This window comes from Protopterus annectens, chromosome 7.part0 (genome assembly GCF_019279795.1).
Source record: "Protopterus annectens isolate FY-2018-M chromosome 7.part0, PAN1.0, whole genome shotgun sequence".
In the NCBI taxonomy this organism is placed as follows: domain Eukaryota; kingdom Metazoa; phylum Chordata; order Ceratodontiformes; family Protopteridae; genus Protopterus; species Protopterus annectens.
In genome coordinates this window covers 1,684,435,269-1,684,452,829 of record NC_056739.1, presented here as the reverse complement: position 1 = coordinate 1,684,452,829, position 17,561 = coordinate 1,684,435,269, and the positions used below count along the sequence as shown (strand labels likewise).

The 17,561-nt window shown below is 36.4% G+C and overlaps 1 protein-coding gene across 1 annotated transcript in view; it reads left to right on the top strand.

The window, feature by feature from the left end:
• The window catches only part of RLBP1 (retinaldehyde binding protein 1), a 279,097-nt gene that overhangs the window by 89,562 nt on the left and 171,974 nt on the right, over positions 1 to 17,561 (top strand). The window contains exon 2 of the mRNA XM_044078197.1: positions 15,525 to 15,729. Coding sequence (XP_043934132.1) covers positions 15,525 to 15,729 — 205 coding nt within the window. The remainder of the gene's footprint in view (positions 1 to 15,524; positions 15,730 to 17,561) is intronic.

The window sequence follows — 17,561 nt, the reverse complement described above, 5'->3', positions numbered from 1 at the left end:
ACAAATATGTGTGATGACACATGAATCATAACTGGAAATAGTACCTGCCTCCCTACACCATCTTAAAGTATGTAGTCACTTTCTGCACATCCCTGTCTGGTGTGAATTTGGGATGAAAATTATGGGGAAAATGACAACAGTCATATTTCAAGTCACTGTGTTCTGTGCTGTTCTGTGTGAACAGCATGCCTCCTCACCTCTGCAAGCAAAAGACAGTCACATTTGAACAAAAGTGAAAAACAAATGGAACATATTTGCTGTCAGGCATGTATAAAAAAGAATGCTTATTTAACCCCCCTCAAAAGATAGCCATCTGTATATGCATCTGATGTTTAATTGTGAGGAAAATTAAAAAAAATGAAACAATAATTACAGTAATGTTCCAACTTACATTTAGACAGTACACTGCTTCTGTGCAAGCTTAGTGACTCCTCTTTTCACCCCTCTGAAATTTGTGAGTGAAGTTAAAGAAGTAATGACCACACAGTCCCCAGTCCAACACAACAACAGTGACTTCTGAGGTTTGGATGAAATTTAAAGAAATAATTATCCTCACCCTCCCATATAAGCTACAGTGCCTTCTGTGTATACCTCAGAGCAGGGTTAATTTTAGACTAGGTGGGATGCAGGGCAGAGGCCAGTACTAAGCCTGTGTCAAATCAATTTAAACAGCCATGGTTTGTGGGGGCCAACAGCTCCACTGAGAACTCTAAAGGTCTGATTATTCTGTGATGCATTTTATCCCTTTGAGAAATTACTGCAATCTGAGCAAGTGACAAAGGGATTGGTTACTTTCATCTAGACAAGTCCCAGCAAGCAGTTATAACCTCATCAATGTACAATTCATATGACAGATTGTGATAAAAGAGGATAGTCATCTTGCAGTTGAAATGCATTTCACATTTATTTCATAGGTTCATAGATTCATAGGAAGTAGGCTATCAGCCCAAGGGCCTACGTAAGCCTAGCCAGCAAGGTTCCCTGGCTTACGTCATCCAAGAAAGTTATTTTCCTGTTCCACTGTCGAGCAGAGACACAGAAGTGATCCCTGGGGTGTATTTCCTATTTCCCATCCACTCATCAAGATTCTTCTTGAAGAGTGCTAATGAAGAACTTTGCTTGACATAGATGGGTAGCCTGTTCCAGAGTATGGGAAGTCTCTGGGACAGGAATCAATCCCTCCAGCATGTTCTGTTTATTGTGGTGACAAGGTTTAGGTCCCTAGAGTATGTAGCTCAGAGGGACTGGGATTTCTTTAGGTGTAGCATATCCAACAGCTCTGGGTTTGACATAGGTTTATATGTTAGGCAGAGATCCCCTCAGAGTAGGCGACATGCTACGGAGTAAAGCTGGATTTTTTTGAGATGGTCAGTGTAGGGCATTTGTTTGAGGCTAGTAATCCTCTTTGTGAGGTACTTCTGTGGCCTTTCCAGCTGCTGCAGATGTCTTGTGAGGTACATTCCAAAAGGGGCTTTGTACTCTATAATGGGTCTAATGAGTGTCGAGTAGAGAGGAACAATGAGCTCTTTTTTCCTGGATGAGAACCCTTTTATGATGAGATGTGTCACGTAGAAGGACTTCCTGACTGTTGTGGCAATGTGACTATTAAAGGAGAGATTACTGTCCACCTGGGTCCCAAGGTCTCTTATCACACATTCGGTGTTAAGTAGATTGCTGCCTACGTGATAGTTCATGGGTACAAATTTTTACCAAAGGGGATGACACTGTAATTTTTGGCATTGAGTTTGAGGCCATGGCTCTGACACCAGGCATCTGTCTCAGCGAGGCCCTTCTGTAGGATGTCCACATCATTTGGGGACTTGACTATGGCTCCTAGTTTGCAGTCATCTGCGAACTTCATTAGCCAGAGGCCTTCTGTGTTAGCCTGTACTTGAGAGAAGTGGATACCAAACAGGAGAGGTCCCAGGATGGAACCCTGTGGTACTCAACTTGTCACTGCTTTGAGGTCAGATTTGGAGTCTGCAACTTTTATAGTGTGGGTTCTGTCCGTGAGCCAGTTGACAACCCATCTTGTGACGTAAGGATTTATACATAGTTTAGTGGGTTTAGCTATAATTCCAGAATGGGGGATGGTGTTGAAAGCCTTGGTGAGGTCAAGATAGGCTGTGTGAACCACCTTACCCTCATCTACGGCTTTGATGACTGCCTCAAAGAAGTCGATCAGGTTCGGGGGGCATGATCTGCCTTTCACAAACCCAAACTCGGTGGGATCCAGAGTTTGGAGGTTACCAATGTCTTTGTTAATGAGTTCCATGATGATACATTCCATCACCTTGCAGACTAGGCTCATCAGGCTAATAGGTCGATAGTTCCCAGGATCATTGCTGGCTTCCCCTTTGTGGAGTGGGATAATTGTTGCTGTGCAACATTCAGCCTGGGATGTTGTCCGGTCCCATGGATACTGTGTTTTTGGCCTTAGAGAGTGCAGCTTTTACCTGCGTAGTTGTGATTACAGGGGCTCTGCATTCTTCCTGTATAGATATGGGCCCTTTAGGGGGTGAGGGGGGGGGGGGTAAAGTTAGCACTGAAACTATCTGCCAGGATGTTGGCAATATCAGTTGGTTCTGTAATTTTTGTGCCGTTGTGCTGTAACTCAGAGCAGATCTGGGTGTTGCCGTCGAGATTCTTGACATAGAAATAGAATGCTTTGTGGTTGTCCTTAGACAAAACAAACAGTTGCCACACATTAAAATATTCCAAGTTGCTTCACATAAATCACACTAGTCCTGCAAAGCCAGAGTAATAATCAAACAACAGGCAGCTAATAATTTTTTCCAGAGACAGCCCCAGCATATAAGTAGCCCATCTCACTTTTCACATATATACACTAGTCCTGCAAAGCAAAAAGCTTAAAAGTAAGCAAACGACAGGAACATCAAGTTACTTTCATCCAGCCAACCCCAACCCCAACCCCATAGTTTTCAACACCTTAACTCCAGAATCAAGAACAAAATCAAAAATAATCAGGTACACATTTTAAAATATTACTACTATTAGCATGGGGAGCTGTCAGCAAAATAGAATATGAAATACCATACATGTTCCGAAGCAAAACAAGTCTATAACTTTAATTATTGTAATTATTTATTAAGTTTAAGGCACCAATTTTCTCCCAAAAGTACAAGTTTTACTAGTGATTATGAGAGACAGAAAAAATATTTAGATAAAATCAGGGACAGTTGAAAGTTACGCCCATCCCCCAATGTCCCTAATTTGTGCCCTTTGTCCCTGATTGCTTTTAGCTTTATTTCTTATGGTAGAAGTAATTGATCGAGAGATATAAGACACAGGTACATGCAGACACACACACACACACACACACACACACACACACACACACACACACTCTCTCACAATGGCTTTTAATCTCTATCATCTGTATTCAGATATATATATATAAGAAATAAAAAAGTTGTTGGGTGAGGGGAAGGAGAAGCCAACAGAATGGAAACTTTGTGCAACCAAATCTAAAAGTGATTGGACTGCATTAATCAGCTAGATGTCACTGCATGAGTTACAGAATTATGTTTAAAGTTGTCACAGCTTCAAAATTAATGCTGCATTTTTTTTTTTCTGTTGAAAAGTCCCTGTAACTGATTTTTCATGGATGATCTGTGATTTTTTTTTTTTTTTTTGTAATAAAGGTAGATGAATTACAGTCAACAACTATAATGACAAATTCAAGTTACAGGCTTCTTTTACTTCAGACTTCAGAAAATGCATGCTAATTCACATCATCTTATTTTAGACAGTTATTCAGTGTCCCTGACTTGGGAAGCTTGTCTCTGACTGATTTTGGCTTTGTCCTTGATTCTGGAATTTACCTACCCTGTGTTAAATTATATATCTCACTGTTGCAAGTTGCTAACCTCATCTCAGTATGCTCTTAGACATCCATCCAGCCAGATTCTTTACCCATTAGAATTTAGCCCAAATGTGGAACGTTCAACATTATGATGAATCCACCATTCATTGACGTTTGCACCCGTGAGATACACATACTCAAACAGCTGCATCATAGCATCATTCACACAGTTTGCAGGATTAAATGTAAATGCAACCGATGTCCTTATGTATTCTTACCCCAGGGTTCCCTTTCAGCGAAACAAATCAGATATTTTGAAGCTGTATGCAGATATGACAGAAAAAATTGTTTCCCTCCTGTTTTAACTTCTAATAATAATTAACCATTGTAGCCACCACATCTGGTGGTTATTTCACTTCCACACATACCTCTCAACTGTCTACATTTTCAGACTACCCAGATTTTTACCTTATGTTTTTAGTCTGTTCCTCATAAAATGTATGGTTTTCTGGCAAATCACTGAGGATTAAAGAAACTAAATAATGACATGCATTTGAGTTTCCGACTTCATGGTCTTCAGAAAACATGAAAACATGCTAACATGAATCCTGTTATTCTCACAACTTTCTGAGTTGATAAGAACAATATTTAAAATCTGTCAATATTTTTGGACTTTTGTCCTCCCGTCCAATATTTTTGGCTTTGTCAAGATTTCTTGCTAACAGGTTGAGAGCTGTGTTTCCAAAGTCTACGCAAACAATTTGACATACTTTAAAGTATTCCAGTGTAAGTTACTCCTCACAAATCACAAAGCCAGAAAGAATATTGCAGAAAATATGTTTGATCACTGCCAGTATCATCTTCCAGTAACAACACTTTTCTCACAGTGTCATTCCTTTCATCTCAGCTGTTCACACAATCATAATATAGCCATTCTCCAACATATCTGTTTGATCAGTATGCCAGCATTATTGTAAAATTAATAATAATATTTCCCTCACCAGCACCACTGTTTTCTTCCTGTGAATGTCCCTGGAGTGCCTCTGTCTCTTGATGTTCATCTAGTAAAAGAAAAAAAAAATGCAGACTCAGCCAGGCATCTTTGTGCCCACATTTGAATATTGCAAGGTCTTTACTCCCATGACCTGGGAACGTTTAAGATAACACTGAGTAGCTAAATGGAGACTCTGGAGCACACCCTCCTGGAGTGCTAGCTATTCTGTAGGTACATTTTTTTGTTTTCCTTTGCAGGGGCATTTATTTATTTATATATTTATTTTTAGAGTAAGGAAACATTACTCTAAGAAATAAGTAAATGGGGAAAGAGCACCCATTGAACCTATATATGAACCTATGAACCTATATATAGCCTGTAATGCGTAAGACATCATTGACAAAAGTCAAATATAATGCTAGATAACCAATAAGCAATACTAACCGCCGCACAGCCCAACTAAGTAATTGTAACAGAGGCACAACAAAATAATGGGCATAGTATCCTCCAAACTAAAGGGGTGGCGAAAGCCACAAAACTCTGGGCTAGGCTTATAAATGTCCTTGGGCAGATAGCCTAGTATGAACCTATGAACCTATGAACCATACAAACATGGCAACGTGGCGCCCTAGGCAGTTGCCCAATTCGCCTGTGTTTAAGGCCGGCTTTGCTTGTATAAGGTATTTTATTATTAGATGATATTAAGGAATGTGTGGAGATATTTGAACAGCTTTATTTTGCAGTTATAGGTAATTTTAATTGTTTGCTGTGCAAAGTAGTGGAATATTAGTCCTGCACTGAAGGCTGTGCACAGATGTTTCTGGTTTCGCAGGCATGCATACAGAGTGATACGAGTGCTGTAGTAATGGATGTTTACAAATGTCTGAACAATTTTTGTAGGCTAAGCTAATTCATTGTACTTGATTGCTGTGCAAGCTAGTGGAATGTTAGTGCTAGAATCATACCTCTCAACCTCTTAACACAAGAAATTTGGACAAATCCTGAAATAATGGGGGGACAAAAGCCCAAAAATAGGGACAGATTTTAACTACTGCTCATATAAACTTAGAAAGTTGACAGAATACCAGAACTTGTCTTGCCATACACTTTTCTGAAGAGCATTGTCTGATACTGAAATGTATGTCATTATTTAGTGACTTCAATCCTCAGACCATCTCAGACATTTGCTAGAAAACCACATTGATGTTATGAGAAACAGACCAAAAATATGAGGCAAAAATCTGGACATTCTGTGAAAATCTGGACAGTTAAGAGGTATGGCTAGAATTAAGTGAGTGTGCAAACATTCTGTTTGTTGCTGATGTTGAGAGTGCTCTGCAGAGCCATAATGACTGAGTTTAGTAGTAATGTAGCAATGTTAGTGTACAAATATGTGAATATTTTTTTTCTGATGTACTAGGAGTTAATTGTAATTGATTGATGCACAAAGTAATGGAATATTAGCATTGAAGTAAGCATACAAACCATAGCTCTCAACCTCTTGGCACAAAAAATCTGGACAAAGCCAAATATAATGGGGGGAAGCCCCAAAAATAGGGACAAATGTTAAATATTGCTCTTATTACTAGAATAAAAGGTCTTGTGTTACCATGCATTTTCTGAAGGATATGAGGTCTGAAACTCAAATGTTGTTGTGTCTTTTGGCTTTTCCCGGTTAGGGGTCGCCACAGCGGAACTTCGGCCCGCTAATGATTGGCAGTTGATTTTTATGTGCTGAGTTGCCAGCCCTAATGCACAACCTTCAACGAAGGTACGCCCATTCACGCATGTCTCCACGCAGAAGACGCTCTAGCTGAGAGTCGAACCGGTCAGCATCTTACTGTGAGGCAACAACACTACCGCAGCACCACCACCGCAGATAGGTCTGAAACTGAAATACCTGTCATTACTTAGTGAGTTCAGTCCTCACTGAATTGCCACAAAAATCCTAAAAAAAACTACACATTTTATGAAGAACAAACTAAAAATATGAGTAAAAAATGTGGACATTCTGCAAAAATGTGGACAGTTGAGAGGTATGATGCAAACACATATGCTGTAGCTGCAGTTAATGGAATGTGTGGGCACAATGACATAGTACAGAGACCAATTAAAATGCATTGTAATTTTTTTTCCTGTAAATCGCATATGCAGAGTAGTGGAATCAAGTAGTGCAGCAATGTTATGGTGAAAATCAGTGACATTAGTACCATGAGAATGCAAGTGTGCCTATGTCTGAATACATTTTGCAGCCTAGTAGTTGTTAATGTTAAATGATAGCTGAGCAAATGAGCAACTCGTATAAAAGTAAGGATACAGTTTAAAATACTGAATATATGAGGCACTCTCTCATTTTTCATAAACAATGCCTGTCAGTATGCCTCACATTTCCATTCCTTACAAATGCAGATTGTAATTCTGAATTACAAGTGCTATGCAAACCAGCTTTTAGCATTCATGAATGATGTTTTTGCATGCATAAGCTTATGCATTTTTTGGTTGACAACTGCATGGTATCAAACACTGAGGAAAATATTCACCCCCCAAACACTTTCTGGAGACCAAACAAACAGCAAAATAAGAAATAAAAATACTGAAAGTTATAGAAACATTTTATATACTTAAATATGGCTTCTTCAGAAATGTAGGAATGGCACACAGTGTGACTAAAACTCTCAGAAAGTATATGAAAATTGCTTAAAAACTCTGAAGGGTCGAGCTTTAAAGACTTTGTTGACATCTGAGCAGAGTATATAAGCAATTTAAGGTCTATTACCACTAATTCAGAAATTCATTAGATAGCAGTACAGCTAAAAACTGGGTCTTAGAAGTGTTGTTGGAGTTGGCATAACGGTTAAGGTGTTTGTCACAGACACAAGGTACACGGTTTTAATTCTCTCTTTGGGAAATTGGCTAGGCTTAAAATGGCTTACAGTGGCAGCTAGCCTAGTACTTACCTATGAACCTATGAACATGGGGAACAGAATAGTGGTGCATCCATTCTAATGCATCAATTCTTTTCTTCTGGCACAGGCAGGTACTTATATGAAGATCCCAGAAGTGGAGACCTATATGGATATTGAGATCATCCAGAACTGAAGGTCACATAAAGGCGAATGAGACCCTCAAAGAAATGCACTTTTCTTGGGGACTATTCTTAAGTAGCTATTGTGACAGATGGTGGACGCCTGCCTGATGTTGACTGGGGTTTGAATCCCACCAGTGTACTCCCTGGAATATGTGAGTGACAGAGGCTATGATATTTGGATGTACTCCAGGGCTCCAAATTGGTTTGGTGGCCACCAGGGAAATGATCTCTTATCATATCACTGATATCCAGCAGGTTAAAGAAAGGTACACACAAATCTGATTTAATAACCAAGTAACCAAATTTAACCTGGACCCAAGAACATAAAGGGAATATACACTGCTGCCCTAGGTATGGGCTTCCAACAGCCACACACATTCTAGGACTCACAATGACCACTTTCAATACTGACCCTTTGGCTTAGTACTCATTGCACTTTTCTAGCTGCTTTCTCAGTCAACCACAGTGTCATTCAATGCACTTTACCTATGTTAGCTGCTTTTCATACAAAGTATTATTTACACAGACACACACACACACACACACACACACACACACACACACTCACACACACACCCACCCACACTTGTGCTACACTCCACTATGTGCTACCCTTCAGATAAACCAAGCTAAACTAAGGTCCCAGCTGCTTGAGTTGGTGGCAGTTCAGATGATTGTCAAAGATTCCATGGCACCTATTGAAATGAACAGGAGAAGTTTTGTGCTGCCCTGGCCAAATGTCCCCTTGTCAGCATGAATGCAAACTTGGGTCTCCCCTGAAAATAGGCTACTGTCCTAGCTGGACTAACCCACTAATATTTATACCAAAGAATTTACAGAAAATAAACTCATTAGCAGTAGAAGGAATTGTGGAGCAAATATATATAATTCAAAATATTTTCTTAAAATGGCTGAATAGAAATAAAAGCCATAAAACTGGCCTCAGAAGATAGACTTGTAGGCTGATGAAAGCCTATCCCAGCAGGCATGTTTGCTGAATATAACAACAGAAAAAAGACCTTAACATACCACAAGTTGCTAGGAATCCGAAAATAGTATTCTTATACTTAAATGCACCACATCAGTGTGGCACCATTTTATTTAACAGCCACTACAATCAGCAGTGCATATAATTAAAAGCATTCTTATATTTATTTATTTTACTCATAATTTTTTCAAATAATATTATGAAAATTGCATACAATGTTATATATAATGTTATATAACTGTTTACAATATTTACAGTCAGCCTGACATCAATAATAATATCCATTCTTCCCATTACTGTACAGATAACAAAATATATAGTTATCACAGTTTATCCGATTTTTGTTGCAAAGTATCAATCAATGATAAGACTTTTTTCCATGGATTGTTTATCAATGGCCTTGGATAAATCCTTAGTGCTTTAATTTTGATTTCCATCAAAGTTGAACTCTTCAATAAAGTTAAAAAGTCTTCCGTAGTTGGTGGTGTATTTGAATGCCATCATCTAGTTATGCATTTCATAGATATTGCAAATATTGTCCATAGTAAGTGTAGATTTGTTCTAGCCAAATGAGGACCTTTGTTTATATTCAACAGAATCAAAGTTTTAGTTAAAACAAAGGATTCATTGAATAAGGCCTGTAATTATAGACTCCATTCCAGTATGGTTTAACATTAATACAATTATGAAATATATAATTCCAGTCAGCTGTCGATACCTGGTTACATCTCCAACATTTTCCATTTCTAGAAGAGCTAATTTTAGTAGTTTTATCAGGTGTTAAACATGCTCTGTGTAAATATTTCTAATTAAAGATTTTCCAATACTGTGTGTTAGATGTATATTTACTGATAGTAAAATATTTTATTTGATTTCTTTAGGTATGTGTAATGAATGACCTTTAGTGATATATTGTCAAAATGATGCTTTAGGTGTCATCTTGTAAGTTAATAATTTTTGTATATAGATTTGTAATAACATTTTCCATGTTATGATATTTCTATATAGTTCCATATAAGTAATTTATAGGTTTTGGTGTATCTTTAAAGGAAGAACTATTAATTACTCTGCATAAGTCCTGAGAATACATTCAAATGCTTTTTAGTGCTAACCAGTCCTGAGATGGAATTCCAATAGTTGTCTTTATCATTTGCATATCTATAACATTTCATTCTTTAATGCAATTTTGCCAACAAATAAAGTTTTTGACAACAAATAATTTTTTTTCTTCCCAAAAATTAAATATCTCTCTATATATTTTGTGAGGGTAATTTTTTTGTTGTGATAAAGAGGATTAAAAGATCAAACCAGAGTTTTAAATCTATATTTACATTAATACATTTCCTAAATGAGTTGATGCAATAATTAATCAAATATAATTTAGTGTGTTTTGTTATATTTTATTGCATATTAATACTTAGTAAATACCAAGGTACATTGATTTTATCTGATATCGAAATTGTTTTTATTAAATTAGATTAATTTAATAATATGACCATCTATAATTATTTCCAGTTAGCAGAGTAATTAGGATTTATCCATTCCATAATTGTTTTAAATATGGATGCCTTTATATATGACTCAATAAATGGAAATTTTAGTCCTCCTTGTTACCATTCTCTAATGTGATGAATTAATGCTACTCTGTTTCTTTTAGGAAACCAGTGAAATTTTATAAACTTGTGTTTATTCCTTTATGTACGCGTCTCTCAGGAAACAGTTGAATTGCTAATGCTACATACAAAATCTTTGGAAGTAACACCATTTTTATTAACTGTAATCTATCCTCAAAGGTCAATAATATTTTATTCCATTTTTCACATACATTTTAATTGTGTTAATGATGTTATTATAATTTACTGATATTAACTCTTTTAAGTCCTTGCATAAGACGATTCCTAGATAATTCAGAGTTGAAACTTGTTCTCCTATAATAAGATTCTCTTTGACTTGTATTTCTTAGTTTTTATTTAGAAATAAAAATTTAGATTTTGATCTATTGAAGTGAAGACCTGAGGTCATATAACATTTCTCAATTAGTATATCCAATTCCTCTAAAGTTTATTTGGAGTTAGATAATGTAAGTAATATGTTCATAGGTTCATAGGTAGGTACTAGGCTATCAGCACTGGGGCCTATATAAGCCTAGCCAAAAAGGTTCCCTGGCTTTTGCCACCCAAGAAAATTATTTTCCTGTGCCCCTGTCAAGCAGTGCTGCAGAAGTGATCCCCAGGATGAATTTTCTATTTCCCATCCAGTCGTCAAGGTGTTTCTTAAAGAGGGCCAATGAGGAACTTTGCTTGAAATGAATGGGTAGTTTGTTACAGAGTATGGTAAGTCTCTGGGACAGGAATCTATCCCTCCAGCATGTTCTGTTTATTGTCGTGACAAGGTTTAGGTCCCTGGAGTGTGTGGTTCAGAGAGACTGGGATTTCTTTAAGTGTAGCATGTCCAACAGCTCTAGGTTTGACATAGCTTTGTATGTTAGGCAGAGATTGCCTCTGAGTAGAGCTGGAGTTTTTTGAGACGGTCTGCATATAGCATCAGTGAAAAGCATTATTTTAGAATTATATTGATCATATACATCCACCCCCTTATTTTTGAATTGTTAAGAAATAAAACTGAAAGAATTTCAATAGCCAGTGTAAATAGAATTGGTGACAAGGGACAACCTTATTTAGTGCCCTTTGTTAAAGGAATAGATTCCAAGGTGAAAGGACCCAATTTAACGTACGCTAGATTATTTTTATATATATTCGTTATGAGGTGAACAAAGGCATGAGGGAATTCAAATAAATCTAGAATTTTAAATAGATATTCCCAATTTAAAGCATCAAAGCTTTTCTGTATGTCTAATCCTATTATCAGTGTTTCTTGATTTTCCCTATTTAAGTAATCGATAAGAGTAATTATCCCTCTTAATATTGTCATGGGTATGTCTGTTGTATATAAACCCCATTGGATCATTATTTATTATTTTAGATAATGGGATTTTCATTCTGTTTGCTAAAATTTACATAAATATCTTATAATTGTTATTTAATAATGAGATGGATCTTTATGAGGTACAAATAGTTGGATCTTTATTTTCTTTTAGGATTAGTGTAATTAAAGAGTATTTCCAAGAAGGTGGTATTATTGTTTGTGACTGGATTTCTAATAATGTTCTATGAAAACACGAGATTATGGATGTAGGAAAGAGTTTGTATATCTCTATAATTATTCCATCTATTCCTGGGGCTTTATTAGTTTTACTTTCTGTTATCCTATCAGTTCAATGCATTTTCACTATTAAAGTTGGCAATTGCATAACAGATGTTTGACTAAATGTAACTCCAAGCAAACAAATGCAATTTACAGACACCTCTGAAATGCGGGAGAAATTGCCAGTCATTCTGTAGAAGCTGCAAAGAAAGAAACAATGGTTATAATTCAAGATGGACAGTAAACACAAGATCAAACTTCAGTAACTGCATCACAGTTAACCTTATTGATTGTTCAGGTGGTATCAGCTCAGACGGTATTCATTCTATATAAGAATGAGCCTGAACCCTCTGCTGAACAGTTAATTATTTACATTTGTGATCTCCTACACTGATCAGCATTCTCTTTCAGCGCAAATGATGCACACCTTGATCTGATAAGTCCCTTGGCAATGTTAAGCCCAAACTTGTATAGGGAAAGGGAGACACTCTTTGCTTCTGGTGCAATTTAAGTTCAAAGAATTCTTAGCTTTGAAAAGGATACTGAAATCAAACCCACCAATCAGGAGTTAAAAGACTTCAGAAAATGCAAGCAGCTCAGACTATACTGTTGTAAGCAACCAAAATAGAGAAACCCTGTACACAGGTCTATCTCAGAATGCCTAATTTGTTGGCAAATACAGCTTGGAACCATCAGAAATGCATGATCCTCCCAATTACAATATCTTCAATCAGCACATCTTCTGCTGAACCCCACTAAAAATAGCTCTAACACATAAGCCTTTATCCAGCAGATGTTGTAAGTGGCAGATTTTATACAGGAAATGCAATTAGGCTATTCATCCTATGAGGGAATACAAGAGGGCAACTACCAAATCAAAACACATCGTCAGACTGATTTGGGAACTTCTAAGAGTTTTCTGAAAGATGGCAACATATACCTGACTACAACCAAATTATCTATAAAAATGACTGTTGACTGAGCATAGCATGACAGTAAATTTAGGTCATAGGCCCAACAGTTGTCCTGTAGTTACATCATCTAAATATTAGATATTGGTAGCTTTTTAATTGTACTATTAAACGTCTACAGTTATCCATGAACCATTGTTTTCAGAGCTCTTGCTAATATCACAATCAAGGTCCTGCATTAAAACTGTGTGTATGCACTCAACAGAAATATTATGTTGTGATATTCTGAATAGTGGATTTTGTTATTTGGTTTGCAGCCAAACTGTCTTCCATCAGCTGCTGCAAGTTTCAAGTTCACGTAAATGAACTGTGAAGCTAGCAGCTAGATAGTGAATGCAAATAAGATGCCTCCAGAAACATCTAACTCTAGATATCCAAGTTCCCCTACCTAGCTGCTTCAAGAATGCTGTCCTTGACATAGCTAGGTACTCACAGGATGGTTAATTCCACATGATCATCCACATCCACTACAACAGTCAGAGTTTGTCAAAACACCACACATCTATTTCTTCTTGAATTGAATCTCAGCTAGGTTTTAATAAGTCTCAGTAGCTCAAAAGGTAGCACACTTGCCTTTTCTGCTGCAAGATCAGAAGACTGTGGTTTCTAGTCTAACGCCAGGTAGTTGGATTAATTTTCCAATACTTACACTGCAATGCAGCATAAGGTGGGTACTGCATTCCTGAGTCTACCATCCTTTGGATGAGATGTTAAGCCAAGGCCCCATCTGGCTGAGTTGGTGGTAGTTCATGTGGATGTAAAAGACCCCACCTCATTTATTGAAAAAAAGTAGAAGAAGCTCCCCATGTGACCTTGCCAAATTTCCCCTAGTCAGTATGAATACCACCTTAGGAGGCCATTAGCCTAGTAGGACTAAACTGGTCAGCAAAATGTAAATAAATAAAAATAAAGTTCCAATAGCCATTATATTCCAATGCTGTTTTTATCTTGTTTGTTCTATTAGAAGAAGGTGGCATCATGTGTCAAGAAAATCAGTACTATCCTTTGCTATCTGGACAAACAAAAATGTTCCCATGTTTTCCCCATCAGAACATACATTGCAGATGAACATGACAGGAACAGAAAAAATAAGCACAGTAAAAAAGAATATATTCTGCTTCATTCAGTCTCGGATCAGCACATTTCATAGACATTCCCTTTTAGCCTGCCATTACCCTTTCTTCACATGAACTATTTTTTACTGCTTTCTGGGAAAATGACCCCACACCCTACAGACAATGAGGTTTAATCCTGATTTTGTGGTATTTGCATGTTCTTCTTGTGTCTGTATGTGTTTTCCCTGGGTACTGTCTTACATGTTTAAAAAATACAGAAAATTATCTCAAAAATACCAGTATACCAACTCCAAAACCCTGAGATGTTCTAAAAAACTTTCTTAAAGTAATTAACTCCAGTAATAGTCACAGTGATTCTCTTTTCTCCAGCAAATATCCAAAACCTGGAACTCCTTGCCTCAGAAAGTACTTAACACCACCAACACACCACAATTTAAACTACTACTCAGGGAACACTCAGAAAATAACTGGCTCTGCTCTTGTTCCACACCAGGCTCAGCACACCTGCTACCTTTTCTTCACACTACCATTCTTTTTGTTTTTCCTCACTCACTAATTTCTAATTATATCTCTACTTTCAACTTCCTTCACAGGTGTCTCTCTTTTCTTCCACTTTACCAGATATTGCCTTCTCTAACAATTGACATAATAAATCTTCTATAGTCAGGATCTATTATTCAGCTGTGTATATATATATATATATATATATATATATATATATATATATATATATATATATATATATATATATATATATCTTTGTGTATATATATATATATATATATATACTCAGAATACTTATCTTTCAACACCTTTCTGCATCTGTCAACATATCTTACTAATGATCCGACACTGCTTTCTCCCAAGCAACCTAATTGTTTACATTTATCTGCCACAGAGTTTCAATAATAGTTCTTCTTTTATGACCAATGTGATACTTTTTTTAGCAATACCTTTGCTGTTGAACCTTTCTAATGCTCATACTTCTAATGTTTTTGTTTTTATTTGTAATGTCTTTATCTTTTATTTGTTATGAGATTTTCTCCCTGGGCCTCCATGAAAATGGTCCATTCCTGGCCCACTCGGACTTTACTGGTAAACAAATGTAAAATAATAATAAATAAATAATAAATGTGCAGACCCTGTGCTAAACAAAACTGCACTACACTTGGAAAGTAACTGTCATTAGTCTGCCACAAACCAGTTCTGTGTACAGAATTGTGCTGGACATTAACACCATGCAGAACAGCTGAAAAATACCAGAAGTCCTTATATCATTAAGCTATAACTGTAACATAACTAAAATCTAGCAGACTGATGGTCAGCTTTAATTTCTTTTCTCCTTTCTGTCTTCACTCTTCTCCTGTCTTCATGCAGGCTAAAGATGAGCTGAATGAAACAGAAGAGAAGCGGTACAAAGCTTTGAAGGAGTTACGCCAGCTAATACAAGAGAAAGCTGAGAGTGAAGACAGCCTGCGCAAAGACATAGTCACCAAGATGAAAGACAAGGATGACGCTTTCTTCTTAAGGTTTATTCGAGCAAGAAAATTTGATGTCAACAGAGCCTACGAACTTCTTAAAGGTTGGTGTATGGACTTTGTCATCCCATTTGAGAACAAATCTGAGAGAAGAAGGGTATAGGAAAAATACAGTGCAGATTAATATTTGCCTAGTTTTTCTTAGTTATATGCAGGTTAAGATGTTCTAATCACTAAACTGTCATAAATAGAAAAGCAGTTTTTAACTGTAATTGTCCAGCAGAGGTTTTGAGATACATACTGTCTGGACTTGAGAAAGATAGATAACTGCTGTCCTGACTATAAACTATAAACAAAATTGGTTTTGTTTTGTTTCAAGCTTGCTTACTTCTTTTGGAGTAAAATAAATAATGTTTTGAGGTAATACGTTGAAGTGCATTCAGTTAGTATTCTTTTTAAAGTGGTTTTGAGACCACTTCATTATTTTTCTTTGTGGTGTGCTGTTTAACTATACACTTTGTAACTATAAAAGCTGTGCACCCTGATTACTGCTCTCTCTAGATATATATCTAGAGAGAGAGAGAGACAGAATACTTAGCTTTGGTGGAATGATTCTTTGGTTAAAATGTGAAAAAATACACACACACATATATATATATATATATATATATATATATATATATATATATATATATATATATATATATATATATATATATATATATATATATATGTATATATGTATATATATATATATATATATATATATATATATATATATATATATATATATATATATATATATATATATATATATATATATATATATATATATATATATATGTATATCTATATATATATATATATATATATATATATATATATATATATATATATATATGGTTTCACTTCATAATCTCAAAATGCTGAAATCTCGAATTTCAGCATTCCGAGACCATGAAGCTGAAAATGCAGAATGCTGAAAGTGCATAAGAGTAAATTCAAATATCTCGAATCTGCGCTTATGCATTCCGGTAAGTTACGTGAAGTGTTTGGCTGGTATGGTGTTTGGAATTGAAGGTGAGTGAGTGAGTGAGTGAGTGTATGTGTGTGTTTTTGTACATTGTATGTGTGGGTAAGGGTAGGGAGGTGTAAGTATGAGTGTGAGTGTTGGATTTGTTGGTGTTTGTGTAATGTGTATTTATGTGTGAGTGTAGAATGCCGTGGTGTGATTTTTTTTTTCATTATGTGCAATCTTGGAGTTGGTATATATAAGTAGGGTGTGTGTGTGGGGCACAGGGGGGTGTGTGTGGGGCACAGTGGGGCTTGCCCCCCCTGCTTACATGTAGTGTAGGGTTGTGTGGTTTGTGTGCTGTGGGTAGAATGGTGTGTGTGTTATGTGGTGTATGGTATATGTATTTTCCTGATTGTGTGATTCGTAATTGTGGGTTTTGGGATTGTGAATGGTTCGGCTTCATAGTTTCGAAATGCTGAAATTTGAGATTTTAGCAATTCAAAATTATGAATTGAAACCATACATATATATATATATATATATATAAAATCAGATGTCTGCCAGACAGGATCAAAGGCTTGACTCAGTATCATATGAATTCCTTTCTTCAGTCTGTTTGAAGCGAGTGAAACATGACATTGCTACACTGACGGCAATAATACATAATAGATGGCTATTTAATAGTTGTGTACCAGTTGTGTGATGTGTGTTAGGATTATCTCCCTTTTGGAGAATCTCACAAGACATTAAAGTCAGTATCCCAAATTCTGTGTCAGAGATCTACAGAAAATGTTGCAGTTACAGTACTGTAATTGCCTATCATCTTACAGCCTACCAGCAAATCAACACAGATCAGACCAGTCCATAATATCAGATAGCAATAATCAAACTTATCAGTTATGTAACCACCAAATCAGACAA